The sequence below is a fragment of the Mirounga angustirostris genome, unplaced genomic scaffold (genome assembly GCF_029215605.1).
Source record: "Mirounga angustirostris isolate CCGP_5_RB_7025 unplaced genomic scaffold, mMirAng1.0.hap1 SCAF_5, whole genome shotgun sequence".
In the NCBI taxonomy this organism is placed as follows: domain Eukaryota; kingdom Metazoa; phylum Chordata; class Mammalia; order Carnivora; family Phocidae; genus Mirounga; species Mirounga angustirostris.
Genome location: NW_026991713.1, coordinates 57,228,680 through 57,246,734, shown reverse-complemented (window position 1 = coordinate 57,246,734; position 18,055 = coordinate 57,228,680). Strand labels below are relative to the sequence as shown.

The 18,055-nt window shown below is 49.4% G+C and overlaps 1 protein-coding gene across 31 annotated transcripts in view; it reads right to left on the bottom strand.

Annotated features, from left to right (window-relative positions):
• Positions 1–589: 589 nt before the first annotated feature.
• The window catches only part of LOC123843600 (SH3 and cysteine-rich domain-containing protein 3), a 167,671-nt gene continuing 150,205 nt past the window's right edge, over positions 590–18,055 (bottom strand). For 23 of the 31 annotated variants that reach the window (XM_064591036.1, XM_064591037.1, XM_064591039.1 and 20 more), the window contains 15 exons: positions 14,218–14,387; positions 13,221–13,368; positions 11,788–11,885; positions 11,369–11,453; positions 10,319–10,584; positions 6,041–6,308; positions 5,488–5,585; positions 5,204–5,276; positions 4,202–4,299; positions 2,561–2,627; positions 2,326–2,375; positions 1,941–2,026; positions 1,714–1,765; positions 1,491–1,628; positions 590–1,031 (listed from right to left, as the gene is read on the bottom strand). In XM_064591036.1, the coding sequence (XP_064447106.1) occupies positions 933–1,031; positions 1,491–1,628; positions 1,714–1,765; positions 1,941–2,026; positions 2,326–2,375; positions 2,561–2,627; positions 4,202–4,299; positions 5,204–5,276; positions 5,488–5,585; positions 6,041–6,308; positions 10,319–10,584; positions 11,369–11,453; positions 11,788–11,885; positions 13,221–13,368; positions 14,218–14,387 (1,796 nt within the window). In that variant the 3' untranslated portion in view covers positions 590–932. Of the gene's footprint in view, positions 1,032–1,490; positions 1,629–1,713; positions 1,766–1,940; positions 2,027–2,325; positions 2,376–2,560; positions 2,628–4,201; positions 4,300–5,203; positions 5,277–5,487; positions 5,586–6,040; positions 6,309–6,572; positions 6,640–7,383; positions 7,585–9,551; positions 10,585–11,368; positions 11,454–11,787; positions 11,886–13,220; positions 13,369–14,217; positions 14,388–18,055 lie in introns of those variants that run through there. The other 8 variants (XM_054506995.1, XM_054506996.1, XM_054506994.1 and 5 more) reach the window with 6 other exon arrangements.

The following is an 18,055-nucleotide window of genomic DNA, read 5'->3' as shown; positions in this document are numbered from 1 at the left end:
GTTCTCCGCGTGAGCCGGTTTGCTGTCTGCCCAGCGCCCTCTCACTCGGTACCTGTCGCAAAGGGCTGGGGCGGGGGCCGTGCGGGAGGGGTTAGGCCCCCCGGCCTCGCTCGCTGGTTCCCAGAGGACTTGAGGAAGTGTTGCCATGGAGACGGCACGCACCTCACCCCCTCCCAGGCCCAGGGTCTCCGGCACGGTGTCTCAGGTTCTATCCTTCCGCCCCCCCTTCCCCCCGCCCCGTCCCTCGCTCTCCAACCGAGATCTTGCATCGCCCCCTGGCGGCCTAGCTCGGCACTGAGCCAGGTTCCGAAATGTAAGGGGGGCTGCTCGCGGCTAAATCGCCAAGAGCTAGGGGGACCTACTCTGGTGCCAGGTCCTTCTAGACGCCGGGGCGCGGGGGCCTGACTGCAGTCAGGCTCCCCTTTCTTCACTGACAACAGAGGCCTCGCCTGGCGGACGCACCTGTCTCCTCACCTCCCACCGGCCTCAGCCCAGGTGGATGTCGGGTTACCTGATGCTGGTGAGGTGACATAGCTGGGGAGGATTCTCCACCGCTTCCCTCTACTCGGCCCCTAGTTAAAGAACAAACTTTTCTAACTTTTTTCAAAACTTTAATACATTCGCAGCGTTCGACAGTTCGCCTCCCACACCCCCGGGGCGCCTCCTAGTGGGGACGCGTTCTTTTTCCAGCTCGCGCGGGAGGGGCCTGAGGAGTTGCAGGTGAGGCTGCTCTGCCTAGCGGGTATCCAAGGCCCGAGGCCGGGGGAGGGGGGCGGGAACCAGTCCCTTCCTGGAAGCCCCGCCATGCTGCGCCGGGCTTTCCCACCCCTCCCCCATCCAGCATAGTTGCTTTCGCCCCTTTCCTCCCCAACCTCCACTGGGCCTGCCCAGAATGGGGCATGGGTATCTCCCGTCAGCAGGCTCCTGCACGCCTAAATCTCCTCCAGGAAGTCGGTGGGGAACAGCCCCACCTTGCGGCCGGTGTAGACCTTGACGTAGCCGCCGGCTTCATCTCCTTTCTGGACCACGATCTGAATGAAGGATTAAAGGTTTAGATAGGAGAGGGATTAAGGGAAAAGGTAGAAGAGGAGAGCAGGGGAGCCCGGATTCATGGAGGTCTATCCTAGCCCCATTAATGAGTTAAGATCTGCAAGGAGTATGGTTTGCCAAGGAACCCTGGGGCCTGGGGTTGGATTGGGGCGCCAGAGCTACCTGGTCCTTTATCTATCTATCTATCTATCTATCTATCTATCTATCTATCTATCTATCTATCTATCTATATTTATTTTATATATTTTAAAGATTTTATTTATTTATTTTAGAGAAAGAGAACACAAGCAGGAAGGGCAGAGGGAGAGAGAGAAAGAATCTCAGGTGACTCCACCCTAAGCACAGAGTCCACACAGGGCTCAATCTTCCCACCCTGAGATCACGAGCTGAGAAACCTAGAGGCGGTTGCTGAACCCACTGTGCCACCCAGGCACCCCTACCTGGTCCTTCTTGAGAGTGATCTGCCCTATTTCACGGTTTCCCACGAAGGATCTGGTCACACGATGCACACGCTCTCCAGACCGGACCCGAATGATGAAGTTTGGAGGGAAAAATCCAACCTTCTCCCCTATTTTCCCCTGGAGGAGATGGTAGGGAGAATCAGTCTCAGTCTGATTCTAAAGTCAAATGATGTCCCACCCTAGCCTCAGCCATTTCTCTTACCCGCCACCACTCCTCATTGGAGTCATCAATGACTGTGATCTTCTCTCCAGGCCTGGGAGAGGAAGGGAGAGGCCTCTGAGATTTAGGGGGCTTACTTACCTATCTGGCCCAGGTCCAGCCCCAACAGGCTCCAAGCCATGAGTGCCCCCTTTTCCTTTCCCATAGGGAGCCAGGCTCTCCCCTCTCCACTCCCGGTACACCCCCATCCCAGTCCTAAGGCCTCTCACGGGAAATCCAGATCGTCCTTCTCCAGGGCTTTGAACCGATACAGAGCCACAAAGTAATGAGACTGCTGGAAGCCAGGCTGCTTGTGCTGGGGGTGAAAGGAGGTGATGAGTCTCGGACTCCTCTGTCCCACATTGAGGGGCAGGAGTCCAAGGCAGGGGCATTCTCCAGACATACTACATTACAGCTCTCTTCCAGGTCCCTGAACTAAGAGGATTCTGTTGCGTGCATGCATGCTCACGCACATGTGTGTGAGGTGGTGGAGAAGGCAGGTTAAGGGTGATGGGAAGTCATGGAGTAAGTGTGAGCTTCTGCTGAGGCCATGAGTGGTGTCAGACCTGGGTTGGGGAGAGGACTGGGGTCCCTGCAGGGAGAAAGGAGTCTCACTTTGTCATCAGGTGTCTTCTTTTCAGCCTTCTTATTCCCTTCAGGGTTTCCTGGGATGGGAAACACCGACAAGTTGTCTCTAGCTTCTGGAGGGTAGCCCTCATTCTTTTACTCTTCTGTTGCAGAGCCTCTTTGATCTCCAAACCTGGCATGCCCTTTGGCCCTCCATCCCCTGTACCACAGCAGAGTCCCTGACCCTACTCCCTCTCTAGGGATGGAGGTGGGTGACACTCACCATCCTGGGGTTTGCCTTCCTCTGGTCTGGCAGACTCTGGCTCTTCTTCCATCATGGCTGCTAGAGGCTGGAGGGGGTACCAGAGTTAGGAAGATGCTCTCCTGGGAACCCACACTTGCCCTGGCTCTCCAGCCAGGCCAGCCAACTACAGAATAATAGGATCTCAGGTTTGGAAGAAGCCTTGGAGGAAATACCTAGTTCAACCACCAGCCTAATGCCTGAGCTTCCTGTAAAACACCCTGGCAGGTGGACCATCCACATTTGTGCTTGAATGTAGCTAATGACAAGAAACTCACTACCTTACAAAGTAAGCCCATGCCATTTGAGGGCAATTCCCTAAATTAAACCTATTCGGTCTCCCTGTAACTTTCAGTAATTGGTCCTGAATTGGCCTCTGGAGCAATATAGAACAAACATAGTCCCCTTAAAGATCTGAGGATAGCTGGTAAGTCCCTCCTGTCTTTTCTTCCTTAATTAATCCCTTTAAATCACTCCCTTCCCCATGATGCCGATTCCAGGATTTTTACTACATCTGTTCTTAAAAATACTCTAGTGTGTAAGAGAAAAATGGGCAGCACAGTTTTTATAATTCCCTTAAGAGAATAGAACCTGAGTGTGCTTGCCTTTCTGGAAGCAGTCAAATCCCATGGCTATGGCCTTGTAAATCATAGTTCATTCTACAGAAATCTCTTAATTTGTACCCAACCTCCATATCAACTACTCTGAGGCCAATCCCTAGTTCTGTTTTTGTATGGTTGATATTTTTGATCCAAGAACAGACATGTACATTTTTCCTTACAAAATTTCAAATTATTGGTTTTGGGCTTTTCTTCTAGTCCATAAGATATCTGAATATACTGTTCAGTGTATAAGTTTTCCTTCCTAGGTTTACCACAAACTTAAGGGATAATACCATTTATATTTTCATTTGCATCCGTGAGAAAAATCTCCATAGGTGAGGACCGAGGACCAAATCATGTTATAAGGTATCAGAAATCTCCCTCGAGCTAGACACTCCCTACAGGACCTGGATCCTTTGGGCACAGTCATTCATCCAATTTTAGGACTCCATCTAACTGTTAATCATATCAGTCCATCCTGGTGGTCCAGAAAGATGTAAGGATATGCTAACAAATTCTTTGCCAAACTGAATGCAAGTCTATGGCATTACCAATCTAGTAACTCTATTTCAAAAAGAAATGAAGTTGCTTTTGGCCGCTAGTCTGGGGCCTCAGTTTCCTCATCTATAGGATAAATGAGTTAGACTAGATGATATGCATGGACCCTTCATGGCTCTAGAATTCTGATTACTTGGCATGATAGGTTTGCTTCCCCAAATCCAAAAGTATGGCTCTTGCCTCTGTTGTCCAGCAATGCCGGGGGCCTGGGACCCAGACCTCAGTGGGGTATGGTACTTAATCTGACAATTCCAGAAGGGAGTTTCTGAAGAAAATACATGCTATGGCGGGAGTTCTCAACCTGAGGCCCTCTAATATTGCATGCAAAAATGTGTCTGTTGGGTTATGTGCGATTTTAGGGGAAGAGAATCCCTAGCTTCTATCAGTTTTCCAGAGAGGAGACAGGACCCACTGCTCAATGGAATTTCTCGGAGGGACCTCAGGAGGAAAATATGGTGCTCACATTTTTCTTATCTGCCTGGCCCTTCTTCCGTTCCTTGTTTGCCATGATCACCCCAGTGCGCAGGGTTTCAAACACAGGATCATTGTGATTGGCAGCAGCTAGTGGGAATGGGAAGAAGAAAGAAGCCATTACTGGGGAAGCAGAGAAAGAGCTGGAGGAAAGAGAGACCTAAGTAAGGGAGAGGTGGGGTCGAGTAGATGGATACGTGCGCGCATGTGTGTGTGTGTGTGTGTGTGTGTGTGTAATTAGGGTAGGGTCAGCTGGGCCTATCCAGGTCATCAATCTATAAAGAGCTCTAAAAACATCACTGGAAATGTAATGTGATGGAGAAAAATACCAGCACTGCTTCCAGGCAGAGCATTTTATGATGTTGGAAAGACAACCTTGCTACTAAGTTGCTTGGGAGTTGGGGGATGCTCACAATCACTATTCTCCTTCTAGGGAGAGTGGTCCTTTAACTGCTGGTTTTTTTGTTCCACTGAGTGGCATGTGCAAGCTGGGGTGCTGCCACCAGTGGGTTCTTCCTTTTTCCACCCATGCTCCTCATAAAGTTCAGCCTCTCCTCCAAATAAGCGTTGAGTAAATTGTCAACGAATTTGTAAGGGTTGCTGAATTATGAATCTGCCCAGGAAGCCCACAGCTCTTGGTCTAGCCCTGAGACTAGTATTACTCTGTAACAAGGAGGAGGACAGTCAAGAATCCTTGTTCTTGCTTAGAAATAGTTTTACAGAGGAAGAGCCCAGATTTTGAAGCTAGGCAGATGAAGGTTTCAGTCTTGTCTCGGTCTCCTGTTAGACATATAGAGCCCTTGCTAAATCTTATCTCCCTCAGCTATTAAAACAGGAATATTGACTCTGTATTCAAATTGGCTAAAATATTAGGTTTAGAGAGAACCATGGGAAACAGAATCTTTGTTTCAGAATTTAGCTTCCAAATCTAGAGGTGGTGCTGGACCCATCTCTAGGCTTGCCCTTTCCCTTGGGTCCCACATGGAGCACTTACAGAGATCTTTGACACAAGCGTACTGCTGGTTGCTGTAGAGTGGGGAGCTATAGGCCCGATGGAAACCAGGGGGCTGTAGGATGGGATGGGAGAAAGCATTAGAGACAGCAAGGTATGGCCCAGAACCCCATCTCTCCCATGAGTGCAGCCCCTTCTTAGAGTAAGAGATGGGCTGAGAAAGAAAAAGCAGGGAAATGGAAGTGATGACTTGGGAGGGACTGGAAGGGGGGTGCTGGCAACACGTCCCCTCCCTTCTACTTTCTCGCTTCCCAGAGCCTACTCACGATCTTGCCGAAGCATCTCTGCATCTCCACATAGGACTGACAGTGTTCATGGATGTTAGTTTTGCAGTTCTTACAGCGGAGCCCAAATTTGTTGTTGACTTGGGAGAGGGAAGAACATTTGGGTGAGGTTCTTGATTTCCCCTTCCCTTTGTACCAGTGCTGCTACTCTAGCTCTCAGGTCCCTTTTCTGTCTAGGACCCAATACTCTCAGTTTCTAATAGTGTTGTTTTTATTTTTTAAAGATTATCTATTTGAGAGAGAGAGTGCACAAGCAGGGAAGGAACAGAGGGAAAGGGACAAGCAGTTCCCTGCTGAGCACAGAGCCCTATGGGCTCGAACTCAAGACCCTGAGATTGCAACCTGAGCTGAAATCAAGAGTCGGATGCTTAACTGACTGAGCCCCCCAGGCGCCCCTCTAATAGTGTTTTCTTAAAGCCACCTCTTGCCCCAGCCTGCCTGCTATACAAATGCTCCTCTCCTGAGCCTGTACCCCCCACCCCCCCCACCCCCCGCCTCCAACATCACACTCTCTCCACTTCCCTTCGTGACTCACGCACAATCATCCGGGCACAGACATCACAGAACTTGGGCTTCTTGAAGAAGTGATCTTTGAATTTGTGAGGCTTGTCATTGACAAGCTTAGGAGGTTCTGGGGGTGGTTCCTCCTCCTCCTCCTCTTCTTCCTCCTCTTCCTCATAGATGTAGTAGATGGGCCCACCCCCAGCTCCCACTGCCTCCCCATTGGCCTGGGGCTCTGGGGGAAGCTCCATCTCCTTTGTCCCCGGAGGCTCCTTCCTGAATAACTGCTTCAGCCGCTGTAGCTGAGGGTGGGGATGGGGGAGGGGAGGAAACCCAAAGTTAAAAGAACTGTCATACTCTCTACAGCAGGTAAGGCTGAAGCTAACTAAACATTTTTCTAGCGTGGGCAAGGGGCACACCCCAGGATTAGGAGATATTGGGGGCTGCAGGTGCTGGCTAGCATTCCGACGATGGATGAGTCACATACAAGTGAGATCAATTCAAACATTCAAGGGCTGCGGTGGCTTCCCAGCTCCCCACACCGGTGATCACAGGTCCAGACTCACCCTACTTTGCCGAGTCTTTGCTGGCAAGGAGGGCTTAGGGGACTCCAGCACCTCCTTTTCTGTCATCCTGCAAGAGGTTGGACCCCACTATGAAATCTAATCCCTGCCATTCTTCCCTGTCCTTGTCCCTGTCCTAATTCCTGTCCCTCACCGTAGGGTGGTCCTTGAATGGGAGACTTTGGGAGAAATTTGGTTAAACAGAAATCCTTTCACAGGCTTATCGACAGAAAGATTCCATGGAGGCCCAGAGAAAAGCGCAACAGACCAAAGAACTTCCCAACCGGTTCCTCAAACTGATGCACATCCTTCCCTGCCCTACGGGGCCACCCGAGTTTCCAGCCCCAACACAGTGCTCAAAGCTGCATGGTTTAGGGATTTTCCTAGTTTGTTTCTCCTGGGAATCTGTGGGCAAGAGAGATGTGACACACATCTTCCCAGATCCCCTTTCTTCAAGAGGTTTAATGTGTGTGTCCAGAAGCATGCTTGGAGGGATGGGCTGGGGACATTTGTTCACCCCAGCCCCTTTCTTGAGTCCCGGGGGCCCGGGGCCTAGTTCCCAGCCTGCTTCAGTCCTCAGCTATTTTAAGTTTTCAGAGTAAGATGAGCCTTTCCTTCCCTTACTACTCCATTCCCTTGACACCACCCCCACCCCACCCTCCAATCCTAGCTCTTGTCCTGGAGTCGTAATTTCACTCCTAAAACCCTAACTACTCACAGGCAAGAGAGGAACGAAGACACTGAATAGGCTACAGATTGGGGAATCTGCGGGGAGCAGTTCTGGCAATGGGCAGAGGATGAAGAGGCAACTTACGTTTGGGATTCCCTAAGTCAGTCCACAGTCTGTGGAGGGAAGAGGGAGCCCCTGGGGTCTTGATGGTGGTGCTGGGGGAAGACTGGTCCTCTTCCTTGGGGGCTAAGCCCCCCCAGTACCCTCTGTACTCACACCGGCTACCCAGACGTTATTTGTAGCCTCCCAGTCGCTCGCCTTGGTGTCAGAGCTGAAATGACAGGGCTGGAGGAAAGTGGACAGCTGAGCGACACAGCTGACACAGAGAAATTGGACACGGGGAGGTCTGGGCTGGGCTGGACCCTAATTCCTCCCATCCCCCAGAGCTACTATACCCTGGTTTTTTATCTATGGTGTACAGGTCAGTTCTAGCTAAATTCAAGAAGGGACAGTGTCTGTTCATGCTGCATACTCATTTAGGTGATTTTGGATGACTGAAGGTAAAGATGAAATTGTAAACAGCTTTCCCCAAGGTCCAAACACCTCTCCAATTCTACCTTCCCTGGACCTACTTTAGGAACTAGCTTTTGATTTTTTAGCCATTGTCTTTCCTGCGGCCATGTGTTTTTACTCCCTTAAACATTGATCTACCTCTACCTCAAACCTTTAGGAAGGAAAGGGCCGGGAACTGGTGAAGAAAGGAGAATTTCAGTTCTCAGAGGCCTCCTATCAGCCAGACTAGATTGCATCCTTATCCATGGATAGTTGGAGGGGTACCTCGCTGCCATCCTGAAAGGGAGTGAAGAACATGCATAGTACTGCTTTATTCCCTCCAGTGCCCCCAGGAACATCCCCCCACCCCCTTTCTAAAATCTTGTCCTCAGGGTGAAGGGAAATCTAAGAGCTACTGAAAAAATCCAGGCTGGGACTTCTGTCTGAGGGACTCTGGGGGAGTGTGGGTCTGATGGTCAGGGTAGAGATGGTCTCGTTCCCACTGGACAGAAGACAATAGCTACCACACGGTGGGGGCGGGTTATCTTCTCTAAGTAATGTCGGTCTCCCCACAAGGACTGCAAACTTTTGGAGGTAAGATAGCCATGCCCCACACTTGCGAAATCATTTGGATTCCCTGATTCCATCTCCCTCATCTGATGCCCTGGTATATGAACTTATGGGTCAGTGAGGTATCTGGCATTCTCTTATCTCGCAGGGATGCAGCCTTCTCCTACTCTGGACTGTGACATGGCTGAAAGAGAAGACACTCCCATCTCGGAGGACAGCCATTTGGATGTGGTCATGTAGTGCTGCTTTATCCCTTGTATCTGTAAGAAGTAAAGGATTACATTGGAGGTTGGGTCAGACAAGCCTCAGAGGAGCCTGGCTAGAGATACTGCTACCCAAACCCAAGAGATTTCCAGGGTCATTGCTTTGTCATTTCTGTCACTACTCTTTTTCTTTCTTTAAGGGGTGGGTGAGATTGAATAGGGGCTGCTGGATGGCTCTTAATGGCCCTGGTCTGACAGGCTGCACAACAGGGCTAGCTTTGAGAAGCTGCAGAGTGAGGAAAAGCTCCGTCCATGCGGGGTAGGGAATGTCTGCTTTTCACCTTTCTTCAGTTGCATAGGACAAGGACTGCTGAGCATGCCTGGATAATATGGCATCTTGGCACTGCAAGTTCAACTGATGTAGCTTTTATTATAACATCCACTTCTGTTCTGCTACGCAACATTCAATGGCTTTTGTATTAAAGACAGGCCCAAGTCCTCCAGCCCTGAAACGTTTTCAGAAGATCAGATTCTGGACACGTATGAGGCCACCATCTCAACCCAGTTTTGGACCTCACTCACCCCTCCCCAGACAGCCGTGAGGACCCTAAATGAGTATCACAGAATTAACATAGTGGAAGGAACCTCAGAGGTAAGCTAGTTAGTCCAAGTCTCTTATTTTACTAATAAGGACTCAGAGGTCTGGAGTTGAGAATGGATGTGTTTGATGAAACCACACTTACTGGGAGTTGGGAGTTGGGAGAGCCCAGAATAAAGGTCCCATTGGAGACCCAGCCACCTGTCCGAATATTATGTCCAAGGAGGAGAATGGGATGAGGGAATAGTGTTAGGAAGGTATGTGTGCATATGCTAGGGAAAGCCATCCCAACCTATATGAGATCCCTCCAACAGCTGTGGAACTGTACCTACCCAGGACCTCCAACCCCCACCCATACCAGGGCAGCAACAGAGAAACAGGGACTGACGTCCAGTGACAGATTTTTTTTTTTTTATATTTAAAAACAAAATCAACCTCCCCCCAAGTAACCCCCCAAACAAACAAAAAATCAGATTAAATAAAATTTACAGTGAATATACCCAGCAAACATCTGTATGTGCAATTAAATACTGTCTGTTACTGCGGCACGAACCTCAAACAAACAATATACAAGTGTTCTGGGAGGTGGGGGGAGGCCCAAGTTTTAACTCTTTGGGGTTTGGGGAGACAAGATGGGGGAAGTGAGAGAAAGGGGAAATCAATTTTGCTTTTCTTAATTCTGTCCATATAAATATATTCATAAAGACCAGAAATGAAAAGGGAGCTTGGGATGGTAAGGAGATCGAATAGGGGAGTGTGGGACCCTCCCAATTCTACCTGACCAAAAAAATATGAAAAAAATTAATTTCATGGTGGGAGAAGAGATAAAAAATGACAGAAGAGGATGGGAAGGAGAGGGAAGCAAGGGGGGCCAACCAGGGGAAAATGAGGGGACCCATGGCAGGGGAGCAAGGAGGAGTCCAGTGCCAGTGTGTCTGTTCCATCTTCATCCCCACTGTCTCAGGCTCCAGTTCAGTGTCTGTCACCTTCCTTTCTGCCTCTGTCTGTGATCTGTCAGGATCCCTCGACCCCCTCCACCCTGCCCCCACCCCTACTGTGCCGGTCCCTTCCCCTCCTCCGTTTATTGGGAGCTGGCTCGCTCCAGGATCCTCAGGTCATAGTTCTTTTTGGCCACTCGAAGTTTGAAGCGACTCACAGAGTTGTTGAGGCGAAGAGAGGCATTCTGGGCAGCCAGGGGGCTGGGAAACACAGCCACGATGGTGTACAAGGCAGCGAGGTCCGCGTGGCGGCCATTCTCAGCAGTCCCACTGTTGTCCCCCCCGCCCCCGCCAGGCAGCCCCTGAGCATCTTTGAGCCATTGGATCTTGGCGCCAGACATGGCAAGCTGAGTGAAGAGTTTGTCCGCCTCGGTCCGAGTGATGCCCTCAGGGAGATCTGTCACCTCCAGCACCCGGCCCAGGACTGAAAGGGGAGGAGAGAGGACATGGTTGTGAGAAGAATAGCAAGCAGGCAGCAGAGAAGTCTGCAGCTGACCCAAGTCTATAGACGGCGTCCTCAAAAGCCTGGCCTTGCCCACTTGGCCCATTCCTCCTTCCCCAAATCAATGCAACACCCCACCATCTAGGCAGCTAGGAGAAACAAAAAAACCTTTTTCTTCTCTTAGACTAAGAAGAAACTGGGGGTCAGAATCCCAGATTTCTTCAGATCTGGAGACCTACACCTCAGTTCTTGTGCCAAGTCAGTAGCCCAATCTGAAATATATCCCACAGTCATCCCCTTCCCAGAGATCCCTCTTCCTTCTCATCTAGGGAAGTCCATTTCCCTGCCTTTCCTTGTTTAGCAAACCACTCCAAGTAAGGGTAATGCTTAGTGGGGAAGGCCTGCAGGGGGGTTACTCCCCCATGTTCTCTTGTCAAGCTTCTCCTAAAGGACTAGGAAGACTACCAAGGCAGACATCCTAGATTAGGGTCAGGACCACTCTCATAAGACTCTCCTGTTAATAGGCTCAGCATCCCCCGCCACTGTGTTATACTCAGTTTTTCCCATCGCCTTTCCCAGGACCTGAAATGGCCTGATAAGGAGGACTGAGATGCTTCAATTCTCCAGTTTCTCCTTGCTCTTGAGTACAGAAGGGTCCTATTTCTACTCCCCACCCTAAGCTGGCTTTTCTCACTCCTCCTGGGCTGGTAATGCAGGCTGGAGGGGTGAGCACCTTCTCTTGGGGATTCAGCATTTTGTCACTCACCAACATCTGTTGTCCCCAGGTCAGTGGAGGCAGATTTGAGTGCTTGTCTCTTGCTCCGGTTTCCATGCTTCAATCCACTCTGTCCCTTCAACATTTGAAAGATAACTCTCATCCCAGGTAAACAACATTGACTGCCTTGCATCCTAATGTCTGTCTGAAAGATTAAGGAGCAGCACCCAACCCTGAGGATCCTGCCCCACCAGGCAGGCAGACTGGCCAGAGTGGCCACTGAGAAACAGAGTCCTTCCCCCTTGGCACTGGGGTCAGGTGGGAAGAATGAGTATGCTAGAAGGGTAAGGCCCCTCCCACTTTATTCATTCTCACTGTGCTATCTCCCCGGTCTACCCCACTGGTTGAGGTGGATGGCTCAGAGCTAGGGGCCTGGATGAGAAGAGGGGTCTGTTGGTGGACACCCTTACCTGGTGTACCGTGTAAGTCGACTGGCCATGGAGCAAGGGAGGGCAGATAGACAGATTATACTGTAATGGCTGGCCCAAGAGGGAGTAGCGCCCATCACCTAGGGAGGAAAAACAGATGGTTTTCTGGGAGTTAGAACTTCATGATATGACTTTTATGGGGGCTCTGGAGATAGATGACAACAATGCATACTTTTCCCACTTTTTCTATGATAGGAGTGCCCATGTGCCTGACTGAAAAGTTGTCTCTCTTCCTAAACTCCTTGGCTCTCGGCCTAGGTATTTCAGGCAAATGGGGCTTTTAGGTTCCCTCACCCTTGAAGAAGGGCTCTGTCCACTGCAGATGAAAGGCCCTGGAGGAAACCTACAGACCCTTATAAATGTTTTTCATTCATTCATTCATTCATTCATTCATTCATTCATTCATTTCCTTCCTTCCTTCCTTCCCTCCCTTCCTCCCTCTCTCTCTCTCTTTCTTTTTAAGTAATCTCTATGCCCAACATGGAGCTTGAGCTCACAACCCTGAGATCAAGAGTCACATGCTTTACCGACTGAGCCAGCCTGGTTCCCCTAATTTCTTACATAGATTCTCCGACCCCAAACCTAGGGCTCAAGTTTCTAACTCCTGTTGAGTGGCAATACAGTGAGTGGGTAAGAGCACAGGCTTAGAGCCAAACCGCCGAGGTTCAAATCCTGGCTCTGTTACTGGAAATGAGAGGTTGGGTACATTTTCCTTCATCAGTGTTGAAGGTTGAGTGAATACAAGACACAGAAAGCACTTATAGTAATGCTTTATACACAGTAAGCACCATAAATGTTACTTTATTGTTGATAAATGTTAGATTTCAGAGCACTTTAGTTTTTAAACCATATTCTCATCTGATTTTTAATACTGCTTGTGACAGCCAAGGCAGAAACAGATAATATTATTTCCATCTTATATGTGATTAATCCCATTTTATAGATTTGGAAACTGAGGCCTTGTTCCAAGGTTAAGTAACATGCTCAACATCACAAAGCTAATTAGTGGTAGAACATGAACTTTAACCCAAGTCTTTCAACCCAACTCCACTGTCCTCTCTTCTAAAACCACACTGTTTCTGACACAGCCCCATAGTCTCAGCCCTCAGACTCAGTACTGATGAGTTAAACTCTTAGGTTCGTTAGAAAGTTTCTTTCCTGGGTTCACAGTCCCTGACCTTGTAGACTTGGTAGTAAATACTAAATATGTAAAGGAGGTCTGCAGTAAGCTGACTATGGGCAGCACTAAAGAGGGGCAGGTGTCCTTGGCCTAAACAGGGATATTAAAGGAAGAGTTGGCTCCGAGAGCTGGATGACCAGGCCACACTGGTTTCCTGCCTATTGCTACCATCTGGATCTTCCCACTTGGGAATGGGCTGTGAAGGGCAGCAGCCAGCCCTAATCTAACCCCTTACCCTGTGCTGGACCCCCAGGCCTGGGGAACTGTGTGAGGACAGGAAGGGGACTGAGTCCTGTGCAGACACTGCTGAGGCTGGTGACAGGAGAGGGTGCTGGAGACTGGGTAGGAGACGTGACAGGGCTGCTGCTCATCTGAGTGTTGGCCTGTGGGAGAGAGGAGCACACATCATATGTACACCAAACATGACCCTCTGGATATTCCTATGGCTTGGCTTAAAATTCACCTCGCTCAGAAAACTTCTCTTGCAGAACTCTGTCAAAGTCAGACTGCTCCTTCCAACAGCCCCCTTAGTCCCTAATTAATTTATATTAATTAATTAATGTATTTAGTTAAAAGATTTATTTATTTTAGAGAGAGACAGAGTGAGCGTTGGCGGGGGGGGGGGCGAGGAGCAGAGGGAGAAGGACAGGGAGAGAAGTACAGAATTTCAAGGCAGACTCCCTGCTGAGCTCAGAGCCCCACGACCCTGAGATCATGACCTGAGCCAAAATCAAGAGTCGGACGCTTAATGGACTGAGTCACCCAGGTGCCCCAATTTGTATTATTTTAACATCCACTTTTTTTTTTTTTAAGATTTTATTTATTTATTTGAGAGAGAGAGAATGAGAGACAGAGAGCACGAGAGGGAGGAGGGTCAGAGGGAGAAGCAGACTCCCCACCGAGCAGGGAGCCCAATGCGGGACTTGATCCCGGGACTCCAGGATCATGACCTGAGCCGAAGGCAGTCGCTTAACCAACTGAGCCACCCAGGTGCCCTAACATCCACTTTTTGACATAGTGTTTTAAGTATTCTCTTGGCATTTCCAAGTATGTGTCCCTTAGATCTTAGGTTCCTTGAAAGCAGATACTCTCCTCTATCTCTTATGATTCCCCCCTGAAGAGTGCCCATGGAAAGACAAGTAGAAGAGGCTGCTCAGTCAATGGCAAAGATTATTCCCCGAGAAAAATCTGGTCTCCTCCTTGCCAAGATAATGTTGGGTTGCAGCACTCACCTGGGGGCTACTGTCAGGATTGTATAGGTCTCCAGGTTTCTGCCCACGCTGGTCCATGCTGTAATATTTACAGTGACTCCACTGGACCATGGATGGGTTCTGGGGGGGCTGGGGTCCATTAGGGACATTCAGCTGCATGACCACCACACCTGGTCCAGAAGGTGACACTCCTGAGTGGCAGGAAGAAAGGGATCAGTTGTGAATTCAGACTATATTTTGACCTTCCAACTAACCCTGAGTGTGAAAGTCAGTAAGCAATCAACCCACTCGCCTCAGGGTCACTTAAACTGTGTCTTGCCAGGAATCTGAGATAGTTGCTGATTTAGTGTGACTCCCCTCTCCCCAAACTAGTGAAAGTTTGAGTGGAAGAGACATGGGTCCCAGATGCCAATGCTCTCGTGGCCTTGACCTGGTGAGGGGTGCCTGGTATGCTTGGCAGAAAACTACTCCATTTGTCAAAATCAGGTATTACCAAATGCCCAGGTCAGATTGCTTAACTGTCTGGGCATGGTACAGGTCCCAGCCTGGGGCTTGGGCCAGGGCCGTAGGCACGTGCAGGCTTTTCTGGTAATGGCTGCAGATAGGTCAGCGATCTCTCTGGTTGCTCTGGAGATGAATGCACACAGCTTCCCTAAGCCAGGCCAGGAAGCACTTGAATTGGGAATGGCATGGAGCTGTACGTCACATTCAGGAAATGACAAATAATTCAAGGTGCTGAGGCACAGGGGTTGTGTAGGGGAAGTGGGAGATGAGATATGTTCATTCATTTATTCAGCATTTATTGAACATTTACTAGGTGCCAGTTCCTATGCTGGGCACTGGGTGTACAACAAACAAAAGTAGTCCTTGCCCTTGCGGGATGGACAGTCTATCGGGGAGTCACACATTAAGCAAACAGCTGGTGTCAGAATTTGAAGCACGTTCTCGTAAGGGCCTTTATCCTGTAGGTGTTGGGAACAGAACTTCAGAGAGCTAATTCAAGAGGCCGGAAGTAAAATGGCTGAAGAGAGGGAGGGACCAGAGGCAGAAACATGAATTGGAAAGCCTCTACAGAAAAAAGAACGAGGAGGTTTTGAATTAGAGCAGTGACGGCGGGAATCGAGTGGGAGGGTCAGACTCTCTGAAGGTTTCGCTGACAGGTTCAGGTGACTGGATGTGAGCCTGAGGTTTTAGCACAAACAACCATGGGTAGCCTTACCCTCTCACAGGCCGGGGGCAGCGAAGAGCTCAATGTGGAAGAACATTAAGTCCTGAATCTTCCTCATGGTGAAAGGCAAGGTAAGGGATCAGGGAGAAGCAGTCTGAACGACAGTCCCTGCTGGAAGGGATGGGCAGGAGCTCTGCTTCCCCACAGGGGACTGTCCAGCCTGAGCATTTGCTCCTGACCTCTCAGGCTAGATCTCCGTTGAGGGACAGGCTGAGTCCGTGTGTGTGTGGTGGGAGAGAAACGGGACTGGGGGTGGCTAGCGCGAAAACCTGCCACAGTGCTGCCGTTGTCACGGCTCGGTGCTCTGAGGTTGCCACTGGCTGCCGCCGTCACATTGCTTCCTGGGACGGGAAATGCTGCAGCCTCTGCCCTGGGCACCGGTCATGCTGGGAAGTGAGCGTGACTGCTTTTCTCAGGTAGCGCCAGTCAAAGGGAAGGAAAAGCAGCAGCAGGAGGCCTCAGAGGGCAGCTTGGGAGACACAGCATCTGTCGTACCCTATTCTCCAATTTGTGGCCCCCACCCTCTGGGGTCCATCTAATCAGAGAGCACAAATACTCAGAGTGACAGGCTCGCCTCTCCCCATCCTCTGCCACAGGGGACAGGGTATTCGTCAGCATGGCTTGTGGAAGGGCCACCAGAAAATCAAATAGCTGTGGAGTGTCATACATTTAACAACTCCCCCCTTACTATAGCTGCTCTGGGCATTTTCTTTCCCCATCCAAAGAGCCCCACCTGCTCCAACATCCTCTTCCAACAAAATTACAATTGACCTTATTCAAACACCTCATTGCTACCCGAGGGGGCCAACGCAAAAATAATCAAATCTACGGCTTTCTAGAAGGCAGCTCATAATCTGAGCCTAGTGCCTCAGGCCAGGAAAGGATGGGGGGGACATGTGAGTGTGTAGGGTGTGGGCATTTAAGGAAAATGGTGGAAGCTCTTTCTAATATCAACATGTAGCCATAAGGAGCTATTAGAGGGCTCAAGGGGAGGGGGAAAGAGAACAAAGTCCTCATATTATTTTCTCTGATCCCGACAAAAACAAAGCCAGGGTTTTCAGTCCCAGCCTTGGTCCTCCCCACACTGAGCCCTCCCCCGCTGGCCTGGCGCATTGTTCCTTCACTCAGCCGGGACACAGAGCACTACGCTGATGAGCTGATTTTTATGCTTCTCTTCCTCAAGCCGAAAGCAGGTGGCATCCGTTAATAGCTAAACTGTCGCTACTTCTTAATGGATGTGGCAATAAAAAAAAAAAAAGAAAGAAAGAAAAGAGAAGAGAAGAGAAAAACCACCCCACTACCCAGGGACAGCAGTTCCATATAATCAGGTTGGGGAAAGGGGCCTCGGTTGAAGCGGGAAGGGGGAGAGGGGGGTTGAATAAGGAAATCAATTTCAGCCTGAAAGTTCTGAAAGGAGAGGGGACGTGTGAATGGCTTTTTAAGTGGCATCATTAAACCGGGGCAGAAAGGTCGATTGGGCAGAGCAAACCGCATAAATACAAACAGATGACATTTATGTCTAGCAGAATTGGTTTTTGTTTAGTTTTTTTTTTTTTTTTAAATCTCTGAGGTAGAAGACTGATAAGACTTCTTCCTTACCACCAGGAATCAAATCTACGGAAAGGAATGTCCAGAGAAATAATATCCGCAGGAATCTTTCCCATATTACAGGATACAATCCAACAGTATCTTAGTGTTCTTCCCCTTTTTTGGTGAAGGAAAGTTGTATCCTTACGGAGTGGGAGAGAAAAGTGTTCGTTTCTGCTTTGGAATCCCCTCAGCTACAAAATGAGCCAGTAAGTATGTGAGAGGCTATTTCTGTATATACGTCACTCTGGCCATGGTGCTGTGTCACAGTGAGCTGGGAGTCTGTGTATATGTATCACTGCCATTTCACATCTGTGTGCATCTTCCCCAGACACGCACTTCTGGAGTAACCTCAAGGGACCTGTGGGCCATCATTTTAGTGGGAAGAAAAGTATTTCCTGGGGTTATAGTGCTGTCTAATAGCACAGTGGAGGAATTAAGGTCTAGGCCTGGGGGTAAACTGGACAACTACAAAAATGTATTAATAAGCCAGAACAGTTGTTCCAGGAACAGCCAATCTTAATCCCTGCCTTTATTTTTGGAAAAGTGACCATGTTGCTACATGGAAGAAGGGCGGGTGACTGTCCTCTGAAGGTGATAGCAGCCCTTGTGGGCTATGCTGGCTTTCTCTCCTCCCAATAAAGGGCAAACTGGAAAGGAAGGAAGAAGCAGCACTTGTTTTTTTCCTTCCAGCTCCTCTTATATTCCCATGAGCAGAGACTGAAGACTTAAAATCAATGATATGGTGAATATGGTCTCTTAGGTGACACAGCTGGAACATAGGGTCCCATCACCTAGGAAGAGTACAAGGGATCAGTCAGAGAAGTCTAGAATCAATCAATCAGGGAAGCTTGGAAGAAAAGACATATAACAGGAAATTCCAAAGAAGTAAGGGAACTAGATGATGAAGAGGGCTTCCTCCATTTCTATTGATTTGGGAAGAGCACAGATGATCTCCTTCTAATCCCAGGCCAGACCTCCAGTGCTGCCAACGTTCAGAACAATAGCTGTTCCAGTTTGCTTAACCTAGCACTAAGTCCAGAG